At 33.8% G+C, this 19,895-nt stretch overlaps 1 protein-coding gene across 4 annotated transcripts in view; it reads left to right on the top strand.

The window, feature by feature from the left end:
* The window catches only part of SNAP91 (synaptosomal-associated protein, 91kDa), a 260,033-nt gene that overhangs the window by 159,215 nt on the left and 80,923 nt on the right, over positions 1-19,895 (top strand). For 2 of the 4 annotated variants that reach the window (XM_006892128.1, XM_006892126.1), the window contains exons 8-10: positions 10,821-10,862; positions 16,694-16,764; positions 19,148-19,153. In XM_006892128.1, coding sequence (XP_006892190.1) covers positions 10,821-10,862; positions 16,694-16,764; positions 19,148-19,153 — 119 coding nt within the window. The remainder of the gene's footprint in view (positions 1-10,820; positions 10,863-16,693; positions 16,765-19,147; positions 19,154-19,895) is intronic. The other 2 variants (XM_006892127.1, XM_006892129.1) reach the window with 2 other exon arrangements.

Raw genomic sequence — 19,895 nt, 5'->3', positions numbered from 1 at the left:
AATAATAAAAAAACTTTAAAAAATTAAAAAAAATTGTTGTTGTTGTTAAGTGCCATTGAATCATAGGCAACTCATAGCAACTCTATGAAGTAACACATAAGATATATAACTGATGTACCAGTAAGTGTGAACTCACCTTTTTTTCTTTTTTTGCATGAGGAAATAATGAAATTAAAAATTGGCAGTAAAAATATTGTCAGCTTGGAGAAGGAATTAGATCAATTAAAAATGAGAGAGCATTCATTCATCATTCTGAGCTACATAGTGAACAGTTGTATTCATACCATATATTTTCTTCTGTACAACAGTTGTCAACTTGAAATTGTTTTGACAGAAGTTGCTTTGACTAATGTGTTGTCATTTTCTTTTTTTGTAATATTTTGTTGGTTTGCATACAATAATTCATATACCCGTGTTTCTTTCTTTTTCATTGTGTTTAAGACAATCATTCATACACAGTGTATTCATACATAATTGTATTGACTTATTCCTGTTATCATTCTTGTCTTTTCAAGCCTCCACTCAGTCGTTCCTATTTCTTCACCCCTCATCTGCACACTAACCTCAGCTATCTTAGTGATTTTCCTCCCTTCTCCTTTCCCCTTTTGAACATTTATACATGTCTTCCTCAGTTATCCTCCTATTTTCATATTAGTGATTGTATGCAGTCTTAAGTAACTGAGTTATTTCACTCAGAATAATGCTTTATGTACCCCTGTCCCCATGTTGCATTGTATTTTGCAAAGATCCTTGTTCTTTATGAATAGGTAGTATTCCATTGTGGGAATGAATATACCATAGTTTTTCTATTCATTTGTTTGTGGATAGGCATTTAATTGTTTCCATCTCTTTGCTATTGTGAATAATACAGCAATAAACATGAGTGTGCATACATCTGTTTGGATGATGATTCTGGTTTCTTTAGGGTATATTCACAGTAGTGGCATTGTTGAGTCGAATGGTATTTCTGTATCCAACTTTTTCAGAAAATGCCATACCACCTTCCATAATGGTTGCACCATTTTACACTCCTATCCACAGTTAATAAGAGTTTCAGTCTCTCCACAGCCTCACCAGCATTTATTGTTTGCCCCTCTATTGAACTTTGCTATTGTTGTTAGGGCAGTTTGATTTGATTTGGTTTTTCAGTATGGTGTGATATATAAAGCCCGTTTCCATTTTCTGCAAGTAAATGTTCAGTTTTGCCAGCACTATTTGTTAAAGAGGCTATCATTTCCCCATTTAGTGGGTTTTGTTTTCTTGTCAAATGTAAGTTGACTGTAGGTAGATGAGTTAATTTCTGGGTTCTTGATTCTATTCTATTTATCTATGTGTGGTTTGTTATGCCAATATCATATCATGCTGGTTTTATTACTATTGATGTGAAGTAGGATTGAGATCATGGAGGGAGATGTATTTTTGCTTTTCAGATGAATATTGCTTATTCTGGGTCTCTTTCCTTTCCAAATGAAACTGGAAATTGCCTTTTCTATCTCCTTGAAAAATGAATTTGGTATCTATATTGGGATTGCTTTTGGTAGGATTGTCATTTTCACAATGTTGAGTCTTCCTATCCATGAACAGGGGGACTGTTTTTTATTTACTCAGGTCTCTTATAGTTTCTTACTGTAATATTTTCTAGTTTTACTTATAAAGGTCTTTTGTGTCTCTATAGAGGTTACTTCCTAAATACATCATCTTATTGTTGTTTATTGGAAATGGTTGCTTTTCTAGTTTTCATTCTGTCCTTTCTTTGTTGCTATTCATCTTTATTCTTTACATAAGAAACATACAGAAAATGGTTCCTATTTCTTTGTATATATGTGTTGTTGTTGTTTTGGTTTTTTTTTAAAGTACAACTGGAAGGATATGTTTAAAAACTAGCAGAATGATTCTCTCAGTGGGTCTTTGTTTATCATCCCATGTCCTCTAGTGAAATTTTAAAACAAAGTGAATTCCCTGCCCAGATAAATGCATGGGCATTATTAATGATTTAAATTTAGTCTAAGCATTATTCTTTACAGTCCCCCCCCCCTTTTTAGCTGTTGTTCTTCGTAGAAAAACTTCATTTTACTCTCCTTTTTCCATTTTTATTTTATATTGGTTTGCATACAAAATTCACATATACTGTGTTTCACACTTTCCTTCATTCACATTGTGTTTCATATAATCATTCCTATACATTGTGTTTTATAAAATTAATTACCATTGGACTAGGCTGACCGTTTTGCCATCTTTTCAGGTCCCCATAGGGTCTTTCGCATTTCCTTTACCTCCTCCCTTCACCCACCAAATTGTGCATCTCTGTGATTTTCCCCCTGCCCACCCTCACCACTTTTTTCCTACTTCTTCCTCCCTTTGGCTTTCATACATGTGTCACTGGTTATCCCTCTATTTTTACAATAATGGTCTTATGCAATATTTGTTTTTAAGAGGCTGAGTTAGTTCATGAAGCATAATGCTCTCCAGTTTCTCCCAAGTTATGCATTATTTTTGTTAAACCAATGCTCCTGAGTGCTGCATAATATTTCATTATGTGAATACACCACAATTTCTCAATCCACTTAGTTGTGATTGGACATGTGGGCTGTTTCCATATTCATGCGATGGTGAATAGTGATGCTGTTAACATTGTTGTTCAAAATCTTCATTAATGTCTCAATTCTTATTTCCTTGGGGTATATTCCTAGCAGTGGTTTAGCTGGGTTGTACGGAGTTTATATGTTCAACAGATTTTTGAGGAAACACCAAACTGCCTTCCAGAGTGGTTGTACCATTTTACAGTGTCACTCATAGTGTATGAGAGTTCCTATCTCTCCACATCCTCTCCAAATTTATTACTTGCTGTCCTGTTAAACTTTGCCACTGCTACTGGAGTGAGAAAATCAAAAGGGCCAAACTTGCTCAGCATTTCTTAAGCTGAATGAACTGAAGAACAAATTCAAGCCACGAGTTGCAACATCTAGGGATGTTATAGGCAGAATAGTGAACGATCCAAGGAGCTTCAAAAGAAGATGGAGGGAGTATACAGAGTCACTGTACCAAAAAGAATTGGCTGAACTTCATGAAGCAATACATGATCGAGAAGCAGTGGTGATGAAGGAGGAATTTCAAGTTGCTCTGAAGGAGCAAAATACAAGGTCTCAGGAATTGATGGAATACCAATTTACGTATTTTAACAAACAGATGGTGCCCTCAATGTTCTCACCATGCTGTGCCAAGAAAGCTGGAGGACAGCTGCCTTGCTAACTAAATAGAGGAGATGCATATTTATTCGTGTTCCCTAAAGGTGTTCTGACAGTGTGGAAATTATCGAACAGTATTTCTAATATCACACACAAGCAAAATCCTGCTGAAGATTATAAAGAAACAACTGAAACAGTGCATTAACAAAGAACTACCTGAAATACAAGCTCAATTTAGAAAAGGCCATGGCACTAGAGACATTATCTCCAATCTCAGACAGATCTTGGGTGAATGCACCAGAAGAGTGTCTATCTGTGTTTCATTGGCTATGCAAAGGCATTTGTCTGAGTAGATCAGAACAAATTGTGACTAACCTTGAGAAGAATGGGTATCCCAGAACACTTGATTGTGCTCGTGCAAAACCTGTACTTGGATCAAGAGACCTCTGTCAGAACTGAGCAAGGAAACACAGTAATTAGGAAAGGAATTATACTAGGGATGTGTCCTCTTTTTGGGTTTCCAGTTTGGTTTATTTCTAAGTATCTTAATGGTTGGCTATGGTAAATGGTATTTCTTACTTAGTTTCCTTCTCTGTGTTTTGTTATTGCAGAGAAATCCCACTGACTTTTGTATATCAGTCTTGTATCCTGCCATGCTGCTAACTTGGTCCACTAGCTCTAAAAGGATTTTGTTGGTTATTTAGGGTTTTCTGTGAACACTATCATATCATCTGCATATAGTGACAGTTTAACTATCTCTTTGCCAATCTGGATGTCTTTTATTTTCTTCTCTTGTATTATTGACTTACAAAGTATTTTCAATAAAATATTGAATGTCGTTGTTGCTGTTGTTATGTGTCGTCGAGTCGCTTGTGACTCGTAGCGATCCTGTGTACAACAGCTCTTTACCCTGCTCTGTCCTGTGCCAAGTCTATTGTCTCTGAAACACCTGCCCCCATCCTCCCATCACTAAATCAATCTATCTCATCAAGGGGTTTCCTCTCCTGCACTGTTCCTCCACTCTCCCAAGCATGATGTCCCTCTACAAAGATTGGTCCCTCCTTGCAATATGTCCAAAATATGTCAGAAGAAACTTCAGAATCCTTGCCTCCAAGGAGCATAGTTGTTTCACCTTCTCTAGGATGAACCTGTTTGTCCTCCTGGCCATCCATAGTATATTCAGTACTTTTCTCCTCCACCACAGCTCAAAGGCATTAATTCTCCATCTATCATCCCTACTCATTGTCCGGCTTTCTGATGCATAACAAGTAATTGCAAAGACCATGGCCTGAATCAGGCACACCTTAGTCTCCAGAGTGATATTGATGCTTTTCAGTACTTCGGTAGAGCTCTCTGACAGCATACTTTTCTCAATGCAATTTATCTTTTAATTCCCTGGCTGATGGTACCAAGAGTGTTGATTGTTAAGTAGTGAAAGTGGGCATCATTGTCACTGTTTGTAAGGAAAATGTTTTAGTCTTTCTCTATTGAGAATGATACTGGCTCTTAGGTTTACATATATATTTTTCACTATGTTGAGAAAAGTCCCTTCTATTCCTATTTTTCTGAGTGTTTTAATGAAGAAGCAGTGTTGGATTTTGTAAAATACGTTTTCTGCATCAATTGCTAAGATATTATGCTTCCTGCTAAGAAATCAGAACCTAATCAATTGTTTCTCTTTGGTAAGTGGCTGTTTTTCTTAGGCTGATTTTTCCTCCTGTGTGATTTACTGCCTCTGAAAACCCACTGGAGGGTCAGCTGTGGGTAATTTTCAACTCTACGGTACACAACAATAACAATCCTTATCTTTTACTTTTGAGAATTTGAGTATGGTATGTCCTGATATTTTCCTTTCTGGGTCTAATCTATTTGGTGTTCACTGATCTTCTTGAATGTGGATTTCTCCATTCTCCATAATACCTTGGAAGTTTTCTTTTCATGCCTCCTCCACAATTTTCTCTGTGATTTCCCTGTCACTGTCATATTCTGGAATTCCAATCATATATGTGTTGTGCCTTTTTTATGTCATCCCACATGATTATAACGTTTTCTTAATTTTCTTGACTCTCTGATTTTTCTTTTTCTTGTCTATGTAAATATAGAAGCTTTATTCACTATTATTAAAAAGTTGGAAACAGTTAAAACATCCTTCAACAGGAAAATGGATAAATTATAATATATCCATACATTGGGATAGAATGACATACTGACACATGCAGTAGCTTCTCAAGAGTTTTTTGTATGATTCTATTCATTTAACATTCTTTTTTTAAGTAAAATTTTTATTTTATATTGGTTTACTTGCAAAGTTCATATATACTTTTTATCAAACCAGATAATTCCCATTTCCTTTACCCACCCCTTCCTCTACTCATCAAATTGTGCAACACTATGATCACCCACCTGCAGTCTCTCCCCTCTGCTCCTACCTTTCTCCACTCTGATCATCATACACATTTGTTGTTGTTAAGTGCCATCAAGTCATACACATTTACTAGTTATATTTCTATTTATACAATAATGGTTTTACACGGTATTTGTCCTTATGAGACTGAGTTAGTTTACTCAGCATAATGCACTCCAGTCCCTCCCAAGTTAGGTAGTGATTTTAAAAATCATTGCTCTGCATGCTTGTAGTATTCCATCACATTAATGTACCATAATATCTCAATCCATTCATTTGTTTTTGGGCATTTGCGCTGGTTCTATGTTCTTGGGATGGTGAATAATGCTGCTAGGAACATTGGTGTACAAGTCTCTGTTTGTGGCTCAGTTCTCATTCTGTCAGGCTATATTCTTTTATTCCCTGAGGCTATAAATTTTTTTTCAATTGAAGCATTGAAATTTATTGGCACTTCTTTTTTGTTTATTTCCATTCATTCATTGTTGCACATTTTCCTCCCTGCCCACTCCTCCCCTCCTACTTGCCCCCCCAGTACATTTTACTCTTTGAAATGAAAAAAAACAAATTTCTTTCATTGTTATACAATCCCCCTTACCCCATCCATTTTACTATGAAGTTCTTATTCTGGACTCTTGCCATGCAAATAATACCTAATCATATATCCTTTTTAAACAGTTCTCTCTTTCATCTGTTTCAATGCAGTGTACATTATTTATCCCCTCTTCTCTTAGTTTCCCCCTAAACCCGATGTCAGTCCTGTTTTATAACAGTGGTATTATGCAGTATTTGTTCTTTTGTGATTGAGATATTTCACGCAACATAATGTCCTCCAGGGCCCTCCATTTTGTAGAATATTTTATGAGTTCCTTGTTTTTCAATGCTGTGTAGTATTCCATTGTGTGAATATGCCACAATTTCTCTATGCATTTGTTTATTGATGGGCACTTGTTTTCAACTTTTTGCTATTGTGAACTAAGCAGCAATAAACATAGGTGTGCATATATCTACTTGGGTGGCAGTTCTGGTTTCTTTAGGATATATTCCCAATTGTGGAATTGCTGGGTCTAATGGTATTTCTATTTCTAACTTTTTGAGAAATTGCTATACTGTCTTCCATAGTGGTTGCACCATTTTCACTCCCACCAACAGTGAATAAGGGTTCCAGTTTTCCACAACCTTGCCAGCATTCGTTGTTTGCTGCTCTGTTGAATTTTGCTATTGTTACTGGTGTATGAGATGATATCCCATAGTTGTTTTGATTTGCCTCTCTCTTAAAGGTAGAAATTTTGAACATCTCTTCATGTGTTTGTTTGCCATCTGAATGTCTTCTTTGGTGAAGTATCTGTTCATATCCTATGCCCATTTGCAATTGGATTGCTCACTTTTATCTTGCTGGGGTGCTTGAATATTTTATAAATTCTAGATTTGTGTCCTTTTCCTGACATGTCATTACCATATATATATTTTTTTTTTTTCCCCAGTCTGTGGTTTTCCTTTTTACACTGCTGGAGAAGTTTTTGGATGGGATTTGATAGGGATTTGATTATTAGAAAGTCCCATTCATCTATTTTATCCTCTCCTGGTTGCAGATTTTTCAGGATACTTGGAAGACTATTTATATTTTGGATTAGGGCTTCTAGAGTTCTTCCAAGCTTTTCTTTAATGAAGTTTATAGTCCTTGGTTTTAGTCTTAGGTCCTTGATCCACTCTAAGTTGTTTTTGTGTATGGTGTGAGGTTTGGGTCTTTCTTGAGTTTTCTATAGATAGCTTTCCAATTTTGCCAACACCATTTGTTAAAAAGGCTGTCATTTCCCCACTTGACTAATTTCATCTCCTTGTCAAAAATCAGTTGGCCATAGGTAGATGGGCTGGCTGATTTCTGGGTTCTCAATTCTAATCCATTGATCATTATGCCAATACCATGCTGTCTTGACCACCACCGCTATGTAGTAGGATTTGAAATCAAGGAATGAGATGCCTCCTACCTTGTTTCTCTTTTTCAGGAGTGCTTTACTTATTCAGAGTTTCTTTCCATTCCAAATGAAAATGGAGATTGCCTTTTCCATCTTCTTGAAGAATGGAATTGGTATTTGTATTGGGATTGTATTGAATGTATAAACTGCCTTTGGTAGTATTGTCATGTTTACAGTATTGAGTCTTCCTATTCAAGAGCAAGGTATATTCTTTCATTTCTCCAGGTCTCTTTTTGTTTCTTGTAGTAATGTTTTGTCATTTTCTTTAAATAGATCCTTTGTGTTTCTAATTAGATTTACTCCCAGGTATTTAATCTTGTGATTAGCTATTGTGAAGGATATTGGGTTTTGTTGTTTATTGTTTTTGTGTTTTGTGGGGGATTTTTTAGTTCCAGTTCTATATTATTTGTCACTGTAGAGAAATCCAGTTGATTTTTGTATGTTGATCTGATATCCTGCCCCTTTGCTGAGTTGTTGAACTATGTCCAGTAGTTTTCTTGCTGAGTCTTTAGGGTTTTCTAAGTATACTATCATATCATCTTCATATAGAGATAGTTTTACCTCTTTTTGCCAATTTGTATATCACTTATTCCCTTCTCTTGTCTTATTGTTATTTCTAAGACTTCCAATACAATATTGAATAGGAGAGGTGATAGTGGGCATCCTTGCCTAGTTCCTGTTCTCAAAGGGAATGCCTTTAATCTCTCTCCATTGAGAACAATGTTGACTCTCATGCTTGCATATGTACTTTTTACTATGTTGGGGAAATTCCCCTCTACTCCTATTTTGTTGAGTGTTTTAATCAGGAAAGGGTGTTGTATTTTGTCAAAGGCCTTTTCTGCATCAACTGATAGGATCATGTGGTTCTTGTTCTTTGCTTTGTTAATGTGATGAATTACATTGATTGTTTTTCTTATGTTGAACCATCCTTGCATACCTGTTATAAATCCCACTTGGTCATGGTGGATTTTTTTTTTAAGTATTGTTGGATTTTCTTGGCCAGGATTTTATTTATGATTTTTGCATCTATGTTCATGAGATATATTGGCCTATAGTTTGCTATTTTGGTGATGTTTCTACCTCAGTTTGCTATCAAGGAAATATTTGTTTCATAGAATGAGTCTGGGAGAATTCCATCTTTTTTAATTTTCTGAAATAGTTTATGTAGAATTGGTGACAGTTCTTCTCTGAATGTTTGATAAAATTCACTTGTAAAACCATCTGGTCCAGGGCTTTATTTGGCTGAAAGTTGTTTTATTACCTTTTCAATTTCTTATTTTGTAAAGGGTCTTTAGGTGTTCAATTTTGGTTTGTCTGAGTTTAGGTAGGTTGTGAATTTCTAAGTATTTGTCCATTTCCTCTAGGTTTTCATATTTGTTAGTGTATATTTTTCATAATAGTCTATTGTTAGCCCTTTCATTTATTTGGCTCTGTTGTGGCATTCCCCATTTCATCTTTTAATTGGATTATTTGTGTCTTTTCATTATTTTCCTTTGTTAGTTTTGCAAGTGGCTTGTCAACTTTATGGAACTTTTCGAAGAACGAACTCCTAGTTTTATTGATGGTTTCAATTGTTTTTCTGTTTCCTATTTCATTTATTTCTGCCCAAATTTTGATAATTTTGATAATTTTTTTAGTGGGTGTCTGGTTTTCTTGCTGTTCTTTTTCAGTTTGTTTGAGATGTTGAGTTAGAGTCAATAATAATTTTTTTCTGACTTTTGATGTGTTTGCTTGTTACTATAAATTGACCTCTGATTATAACTTTGGCTGTTTCCCAGAGGTTTCAGTAATTTGTGTTTTCATTGTCATTTGTTTCACAGAACTTTTTAATTTCATTTTTATTTCTTCTAGTACCCACTCATGTTCAAGCAAGCTATTGTTCAGCTTCTAAAGGAATGATTTTGTCTCCTTTATCCTTTTGTTATTAATTTCTAATTTTGTATCATTGTGGTCTGTCTTCTGTAGGTTTTCAAATAGCTCTGCATCAGTTTATTTCTTTTGGTTCTCTGTCTCTAGGGTATTACCTTTATTTCTGACTTCCTTTTATTCCCCCATCATATGTGCCATTTTCTTTAATTGTTCAAATGTCTCCATAACAATATATAATCCTGACTCTGGAGTATTTACTGTGTCTGTAGTATGCTCTACTTTTTTTGGAGAAGGCTTAATTTGTTTTTTCAGTGTTTGAAGCTACCTATTGTGTGCTTGATATTATGTGAAGTTTTTCTTGGTAAGTGTTAGACCATTTCTATTATGTCTGCATAAGTTTTTGGTACTTCTTATGTTTATGATGTTATTGACTACTTGTTAGCTTGCATGTTCAATCTATGGGGCGGACCACTCACTCTTGTCTTTCCTAAAGTCCATCAGGTTCTCTGTGGTCTGCAGTGCAGCTCTGCAGGAACCATGCCTTATTGCATTCCCCTCTTCCAAACACTCTTGTCTCTTTTATCTGTGGAGTGACAGAGCAGTGTGCAATCAGGGTCTCCAACTTAAGCAATTTCTGGGGGCTTTACAGACAGCTTTCTTTTCAGTACCTCAGTGTGTCAGATGAGAAAGTGAGTCCTTCCCCTATTTATAGCTCCTGTGCCAAATTCTGTTGTCTTCCTTGGTCCCTGGGATGCCCCATGATGGCAGTGATCCCCAAGTAGCATCTCTAGAGGAGTTTCAGGCCCTGCTCTCCTCCACATCTTGAAATGCTGACTATAGGAAAGTGTCTCACATGATGGCATATTCTTTCCTTTGTTTCTGGAATGATATGAGATCAAGGGTGCTAACTTAAGCAGTTTCTGTCCAAGGGGGATTGAATGTAGCTCTCTTTCTAACACTTCAACATACCAGCTGAGAAAGTGAAGCTTATCAGCTGAGAAAGTGAATCTTTCCCCTGCTTGTAGCTCCCTGTCCCAAATACATTGCCCTCTTTATTCTCTGGAATTGTCCCATTGCAGCAGGAATTCAAATACTTCTTGGGTTTCAGTAAAATCTGTGTATTTGGCAATTGCTATGGAATTACTATGTTATATTGACTAGGAAAAAAAAAGGCATACTCAAAGTTAATTTGTTCTACTTCTTAATCTACACACACAATACTGAATCTTTAATTTTAACTTCAATCTTTATAATTTTCCATTGTATAGTAATAATTTTTTTGTTACAATTCCAACACACAACTTAACTGATGGCACTTAAGAACAACAACATGCTAATAAATTAATAAAAAAATTTCTATGATGTAAATCTTCTCTTTTTAATCCACAGCAAGTTGGTATTGATAAAGGTGACATTCCTGACCTCACACAGGTAAGCTATTTTCTCAGCTGAAGATCCTGTATGCATTAAATTATTACTTTATTTTTTACTATAGTTTTATAAGCCCTGAATGCATTTTTAATTTAGGCTAACCACCATTCTTTGAAATTTTTCTCCTTTACTTATTTTTCCAGTTGTTGGTATTTCTTGAGATAATATGAAAATATTAATATTTCCTGTTCAAATAGGATAAAGACAATGGAATTTACTTACTAAGCTTATTTTTTATAGTTAGATGTGAAATAAAAAAGTTTTCAATAATCTTGACAATCACTTTTCATATATAAAGCACTTTCATTAAGTTATAAAAATTTCCTTTTTATTCACATATATGTCATGACAATCAGAATATTTCTGCCTGTTTGTCTTCCTAGTTTCCAGTGAAAGAAAACTATGTATGGAGGGAACTCTGATGATAACATTCAATTACACAGATTCTTGTCTTCATTAAGTAGAGTGATTTCTGTGTGTGAAAGATGCTTTTCTTAAAGCTTAATAATGACAATGTGTAGTTTTTCTGGTAAGCAAAATTAATGGTAAAAGTCTTTTTACCAGCTCTTTTCTGTGTCTTGAGATGTATGTGCATTTTAAGATGTGGAATCAAGGTAATTCACATGTGCAAAAATATATAATCTTATAATATCTTATAATCTTATATAATCTATAACTTGCAGGACCTGTTTTTTTACTTTATTGAGTCACTTTATCCTTAACTAGAGTCAGTTAGATGTGAAAGAGCATATAGAGTTACTGTCTCATTTTATAATATGTGTGATGTTCCTGTTTTTATAAAGAGACATAATAAACCTTTATCATGAGAAATTGCCTGATTATTAAAAATATAAAAATGTATATTATCATTATAATATGTTCTAGTATTTCTATACTTAAAACAATGTTAACCCATGTTTCTTGAAAATTAGAGAAACCCAGAGAAATTCTTAAAATTCTTAATAAATACCAAAAGCATTACACAAATAAAACTCCCAGAGAATTTTAAGAATATGGTGGTATTATTTTTTTATTTATTACAATTTTTTTATTCATTTTCATGAACATTTACAGATATTTTGGATTTTCATTCATTCATTGTTACACTTCTTTTTTCTTTAACCCCCCCCCTCCCCTCAGTTCGCTCCTCTCTTTGAAAAGCAAAAGACAAACTTCTTCATTGGTATACAATCCTCCCTGCCCCCACCCCTGCCCTGCCCCCCACCCCAAATGCACTCCACTATGCAACCTTAATTCTGGATTCCTGTGATAATCACAATATGCTATCAAATATCACTTTTAAACTTTTCTCTCCCTCATCTGTTTCAGTTCAGTATACATAATCTATCCAGTTTTTCTCTCAGTCTTCCCCAACAGAACATGATGGTATTATATGTTTTTTATTTGAAAGTTGGGAGACTTCTCCTTTAGTAAAAAAGACTATTAGTCTCAAGTATTTTTGCTACAAGGAGGAGATAGTGTTCTTTGAATAGACACTTGCCTGAATAAGATATACCTGGATATGGCTCAAGTTAATTGTATATGAAGTAGCATTTAATATCTTTATTGTCTATAGATTTATGAAGTTTGTTAACACTGTTAAAGAAATCAAAGTAAGATTTCCATTTTAAATTCTTTAATAAGCATTTATACTGCACAGAGTTATACATATTGAGCAAAGAATATGTATATTAAAATATTTAACATCCATGAATACGTTTTAGAAATGGTAAATGAGCTTTGTTTTAACTCTATACACAGATTTACTATGAAATAAAAGAAACACTAGATGTATTATTAGAGGAAACCTTTCAATAAGAAGAAAACAAAACTTTCTTTGTCTCAGTTTAGGTCAAGCTTAAATGAAGAGAGAAGTTTTAAAAATGCTTGTAAATACTTTTTTGGTTTTCAAAATAGGAAATTTTATTATGTCATTGAAAGTAGATTCACATAATGTCCATGTAAGTGATAATGGCATAATAATACTTATTTATATAATATTACTACTTTTCTCAGGAAGTCTGGAGAAAATATTTTGTTTCATGATACAAGGCCTATCTTTTCATAATCTGAGAAGCAAAGATTCCACCTCCAAAAATGAAAAAATTTTGCTCAGGGTCTAATAGAAAGCTACACTCTTAAAAAAGATTCATAGGATCCTGGTAGACTTCTATTTTCTGTTTTTCTTCTGACCCTAAAAGCAACATTTATTATATAATATTTAATTTTACATTATAAACTCACAAGAAAAAATTCTTAACTACCACTGGGTATTTAAATCCCAAACAATAGTATTCTGAAATAACCTAAATTTTGTCTTATGTTGGGATTGTTGTCAACCTTCAGCTCAGCACCTTCCTTATCTCTTATTTAGAGCCCCTTTGACAGGTCTAATGGAGACCTCTAACTGGACTCAAGATTTGGGTCCATTGTGATAGTGTGAGCTCTGGTGGCCTTGTAGACAGTTGCTCTGCTAACCCAAAGGCCCTGCCTCTTGCTTCTCAAGTCCACCACTGCCTCCAAAGGAGAAAGATAGGCATTCTTCTCCAGTGTCATTACAGCCTCCAAACCCCAGTGGAGGGTCAGCTGTGGTGAGAACCCAACTGGACAGTAATGAGAATGAGAGCGATGGTAGTATGCACAGGTCTGAACTGGATTGTGTAACATATTCTGAGTTTAGTCTTGTATACTGTGTTAGGTTGGGATTGATCTGGACAGGGCTTGTTTCCAATGATAGATTCTGCTCTTTGGTAGACTTCTCTGTGGCCATGATGACAACTGAAACCAGCTATAGCAATGAACAAAAATACCTGTTTGTAGAGAGTTTAAAAAATAAATGTTCATAACAGGACCTTCTGTTGACTAGGAGTAAGATAGAATGGCATTAATGTATGTCTTTTAGTAAAGAGAATAAATAACAGACATCAAAGTGATAATCTGAAGCCCTTTTTGTGTATATAATACCCTAACTGCATTTAAATGAGGTATGAATATCTGTGAAATTTCTTAAAACTTACAAAAGTCCTGTTTTAGATAAAAAGTAAATATGAATGTTTCAGATAAGTGATCTTTTGGTAATTTTTTCCCCATGTATTTATTCTTTGGGTTTTGATGCTTTAGAATTTAAAGCATCTGAGAGTTATATTGATGCTTACCTTTGATCTTGGATTCATAATAAGCTATTAACTTATTTTGAGAAAATGATAAATTGATTTGTGTGTGTGTGTTCCAAATTTTAAATAATTCCATTTATGAACAATATCTTAGGTTTTAACGTCAGGAGTTCTGGTTGACCTGAAAACTACTTGTAAAGAAAAGTCTCCTATTTTTTTTTTTTTTTAAAGACTGTACCATCAATGATTCAGTAAAACCATGATGTGATACTGTTAACTTCTGGCTTTCAGGGGCTCACTCTTGTTCTTTGGCTTGGCATTTCCAGCTGATTGATCTACTGACTTTGGCACTTTCATAAGTGGCAGCTAAAAATACAATTAATTGTATTTTGTCATCTTAAAGCCCTTTTACAACAGCAGAAGTATTCTCAAATTTTACCCATTAGAAATATAAGAGACAGTTTTATTCTATTTTCTAGTTTATGCCAAGAATATATGCAGTGCAGTTGATAACGCTACAAATAAGAAGGACATTCAAGTTCTGTTAGACATTACCAACTATCAAAGTCCTCTTTTTTCCCTATTCTAAGAAATATCTGAAAAATATATTTCTGTTAGATTTCCTCTCTTATAAGAAATATAAATGAGGGAGCACTTTTAAAGCTTTAGAATAAAATATTCCAAACTTACACAGTGCATTGCTAAATAACTTCAGAAAAAGTCCATTTTTCTAGTTTTATGATCTTTGCCTTGTTTTGTTTTGGATTTGGTATCTTTCAACAACTGTAAATTATGTCAAATAGTGTAAATTACTTAAAATATTGTAAATCACTACCTTCCTGAGTTTTACTTTGTCTAGTTTTAGTCTTGTGTCTAAATTAAGAAACGTTATAGGAGAAAAATACTACCTCTTTTTTATTACTTATATTAGCTACTCTCTGTTTTTTTATTATAAATAACATGTGTTTTTTTTCAGACTATATTTAATCTATGTTTAGCAAAGAACTTTAAAATTTCTTTTAAATTGCATTTAGCATTTGGACGCCCTAAGTGTTCAAACCTGATTTTCCTCACAATAATAGCAGTGAAGAAAGAAAACAAGACCATTTAAAAGTTCTATTCTAGGGCCTTGTAGTTTCCGTAATCTTGAAGTTATCAGTTATTAATGCACCCAAAATTTTTGAACCTATTTCTGTTTTTCCCTTTAAGTTTTCAAAAGATATTCTGTTTATTCAGTGAGCATATCTTTATAGTTATCTTTATAGTAAACTTAAAAAGTTATAGTAAACTTTATAGTAAACATTAGAAAGTAAAATTTCTCTCTCTTTATAAATTTTTTTAAACTAGTATATTTCTTTACTCATAGATTTTTGGAGTTTGTAGTCCATGTTCAGCAGAATTGTCTAACAAATATTATCATTTCTTATAAACGTTTAGATCTATTCAAAGATTTATTTTCTCTCTTGAAGGTCTTTGTCCTTTACAGCTCAGAATTTTTTTAGATATGTTCATAATAAGATGTCTCTTTCTACCTTACCTTCTTAACTTTAATCAAGTAATATTTTTATTCACTCAGTAAGTTCAGTTTTTAATAATCATATGATTGTTTAGAGACTTGGCAAGTTTATTAGATAAATGAAAGGTAATGTTAAATAAATATCTTGGACTTTCAAAAATAAATTTTTTTAATAAATGTTCCTAATTTGTCATTGGTAACATTTTCAGTGTAAAATATATAACTATTAATTTCTTTTAATTCTTTGAACTAATTTAGAAATTAACAAAAACACTTGAAAATTTTCATGTCAATTAAAGGACAGTTACCACATTTAAATGTATGAGGTGGTCATAGATTTCATTCACTAAATGTTATCTTTTTGGATGCCTGTGCTGTTGTTAAGGTATCATTTAGGTTAAAGTTATTTGAGAAAGATGAAGTTAAATGTCTAATACTTCAAGAATAGTATGAGCAGAAAACTTGTATGATTCTGTGATTTCTCTCTTTCTAGTATACAGTAAAATACCATTACTTTATAGTGCCTAAAATGTTGTTTAGAAATAAACATTATGTACTTTAATAAAACAGTTGAATTTATTATTATTATTATTATTGTTATTATTATTAGGCTAAAATTCCTTTATCATTTATATTCATTGCATTCCTGAATAATAAGCATATCTTAATTATGATTGGTCTTTAAAGTTGTATCTTTTTCTCCATAACTTGGTATTTTTTTTAAAAAAAATGGTAGCAATTTTTCCTACTCATTCATTCAAACATGAATAATTGAAATTTTACTGTATTCTAATGTTTCTGTACATTTGTATTTGAGCACTTATGTTTTTCACTTAAATACAAATACCTATTCCTTTTCACTGTGGTCTTATGAGAATGTATTGATAAACTCGATTTAATTGGGCTTACTGCATATAAGTATAACTCAGTGAAAGTGTATCCATTGTAATTTATACACTGAAACCACACTGTAACACTCTTGGTTATGCAGTGGAATTATATATATCTAAATGAATCTGCTTGAGATTCCATAGAATTTAAATACTGAAATACTCAGAAACCCTGTAGTGAAAATGTCTCACATCAGTAAAATATTTGAGGTTCACTCAGCAATCTCCACAAAGCAAAGTTACAGTCATGTTCCAGTGTATTTCTTTTGAAGGAGAACAATACAGATATTTATTTTTACTTTCTTATTGTAGGCTCCCAGCAGTCTTATGGAGACCCTTGAACAGCATCTAAATACATTAGAAGGAAAGAAACCTGGAAACAAGTACGCTTTAGTTCTATCTTCTAATAAGATGACAAATATTGGAGTCATTTTTATAAAAATGAAATTTAGCATGATATAGTTTATCCCACCACAGATTTAGGATATACTTTATTGTCATTCTTCTAGGTTGCCTTAGAATTCTTGCCCTTTCTGTAAATTTACAGCAGTGGGACCTCATCTATGGACAGCCGGACTGCAGACTAATACAGCAAATTAGTAGATTGTGCTGTGTTAAGTGAACATGTTAATTTGGAAATTTACCTTTAGAATAGATTCACAATATAGAGAGAAAGAATTGCCCATGTTTAAAATCCAAATCTGTATTCAATGGGGATGAACAGAAACAAGTTAAATTTCACGTGCCAGACCTGAACTCTAGAGTATATTCCCAGTCCCACTAGGTAAAAAACAAAGCCCTCAAGTGTCATTCTCTCCATTCAAGTGTCTGCCTCCGAAGCTGTGCTGCTGTTGATTAGTCAGGGTTCCCTTTATAAATTATAGTACCAATCAAGCAGGGAGGTAGTGTAGTTTTACTAGATTTTCATACTTTTGTGTTTGGGCACTTAAATTTTTTTTCACTGTGATTCCTCATAGTTTGCAGAAAACTTCTCAGTTCCATGATTTTCTTCTTTCCAGCAGGTGTCATACTTGTGTGTTCTTGAGACACTGCTTTTCAGTCTTTGCTTTGTTCATCTCTCTAATCTACTTGTTTGGAAGCTTGCCCTCTTTGTCTCTCGCTTCTGTGAGAGCAGTCCTTAGGCTAACATTTTAAAGAAGTCTTCTTTGATCCTAAGCTACCCAGTGCTATCATTTTTCTCACTTCGTACTACGGTCTATTTCACTTTGTATATTTTGTGATTCTGAAAGTCATGAACTGTTTCATATTTTATTAGCCCCACCTAAACATTGAATGTAGTCTTTTGGCAAGAGTTGACTTGCAATATGCCTTTGGTGGTGGTGTCACCTTTGTGTTTATTTTATTTTATTGACAGCAGTACTCAGGTTGATATGAGCTTTATCTATGATACAGCTTTAAAAATATAACTCCTTTGGATAATTTATTTTTCTTCTGAGCATTCCTTTACTTTAGGATCCAGACTTGTATCTTAACCCTAAGTTTTGGTGGTTATTTCATTAGCTAGGTTATTTCTAATGGTGTTTTTTTTTTTCTTATTTAGTATAGAAAACATCCTGCTTTTATTTTCCATTGATGAATAAGTGTGTCTCCAAGCAGTGCTGACAGCTGCCTGGATTGATGGATGTCAGGAACTCTTAGAAAGGCTGTCAAGGTTGTTACTGTACTACAGGGTTTGCCCTCAGCTTCAGTTTGACCACGCTCACTTTTGTGGATAAATAGATGTCAACTTAAAAAGAGTTAAAATACATTAACTCCCAATACAAGATGCCTACCTCCAGTTATTGAAATAGGTGGCTAGTCCTTTCCCTGCAGATATCTAGAAAAACAAATTAATTGATTGGGATTTAAGCAAAAGGAGGCAAGAAATCTGTGGCAGAGGGAGCTTCTTAGCTAAAGAAGTCTGCACAGGAAGAGCGCAAGAACGAGCCTGTCCTTTGCACAAGTAGTCTTTGCATTTTTCACACCTCACACTCCTCCACATTGTGCATAACCTTATGCTTTCCCCTTGTTGAATCTGCTAGTGATGTAGTTGCTGGAGATGCTGTCTCCTGTTAGAGTAGGTTAACTCCCAATCTGGAGTCTCAGGATGCATATTTGCTAACCAAGAAGTTGAGTCAACTCAAAGGCACCCTGGAAGAAAGGCCTTGCTCTCTACTTCTAAAAAATCAGCCCTTTCAATCCATTTGGAACATGCTTCTACTGTTAACTCACAAGGATTGCTTTGAATTGGAATATACACGAAGTCAACTGATTAATTTCAAGTCTAAACTGCCCCCTTGTGGTCACTGCAAACTTTTCAGCAATCTTAGCTCTAGCTATTTCTCAATCTTTTCTGTAGTGGAATCTGTTCCCCCTTATAGCGGTATTTAGTTTCCAGAGCTATGAATTGCAAAGGGAGAAAACTGCTCTTCCTCTCACAGAGCCACCCGGTGGATTTGAACCCCTGGCGAAGCTCAGCCTTTGAGTTAGCAGTGCAACACCCTATGACATTGACCACTGGCTACCTAGTTTCATTTTATAAAATCAAATAAAAGCTTAATACCTTTATGTTTTGATTGCCTTTTGCCTGTTATTATTTTATCTCTCTCCTTTATAATCATTTTATGCTTACCATTTCTTTTCTGAATTGGCTGAGACCTTACTGAATATGTCTTTTGCATATTCCCTATTTTTAAAATAAATAAATAAGCTATTATAGTTAACCATTTTCTCCTTTGTATGTTTGTGCTTACCTGGGAACTTAAGTGAAGGGTGAGTACTACAGTGAGTGACTTTTTTGCATTTAGTCATTACTAAAATGCAAAAACGCTCTTAAGATTCCACATTTGGTATTTAAATAATTTTAAACTAATTTCTGTCCATTTCACAAACCTATGGCTTTTTAGTTATATGCTTTTTTTCTTTATCTCCCAAGGGGACTAGCACAAATAGTTTTACTTTTTTTAATCTTCTTGGATAAATATTAACAACCTTATTTATACCTTAGAAATAAAATTTTTTTCTCATTGTTTAGTAAACAAAGGATTATTGAAGGTGCTTAAATACACAAGTTTTAAAGAAAAGTGATTCCGTTTTTATTTTTGCTACTTATTCTAAGTAAATCCGTGAGATGAAACATTTAAAAGTCTGCTCTGAAAAATATGTACAAACTTTCTATCTAATACTTTGTGTTCTCTAATATTTTGAAAATTAATGTAATACTTTGTGATAGAACTTTGTATATTATCTGCTTCTGTTATTCCACAAAACAAAAAACAGAAACTGATTTTATCTACTTATGTAGGTTTCTAGGTATCTGTGGAATGGAGGGTGGTAAGGGTGTAAGAAACTCAAAATTAAAATTATTTAGAAAACAGATTTCATTAACATCTGCGTATTTCTTTTTTCCTGACCAGCACTTACACTGGAAATGATGTAGCAGATCTTACTGTTGTGAATAGGATATAAAATAACAATCTTCTTTTGACAGCTTACTGTTACCACCTTGGAATGA

This window comes from Elephantulus edwardii, unplaced genomic scaffold (assembly GCF_000299155.1).
Source record: "Elephantulus edwardii isolate Elephantulus edwardi_28Jun2011 unplaced genomic scaffold, EleEdw1.0 scaffold00111, whole genome shotgun sequence".
NCBI lineage: Eukaryota > Metazoa > Chordata > Mammalia > Macroscelidea > Macroscelididae > Elephantulus > Elephantulus edwardii.
This window is presented reverse-complemented; position numbering and strand designations above follow the sequence as displayed.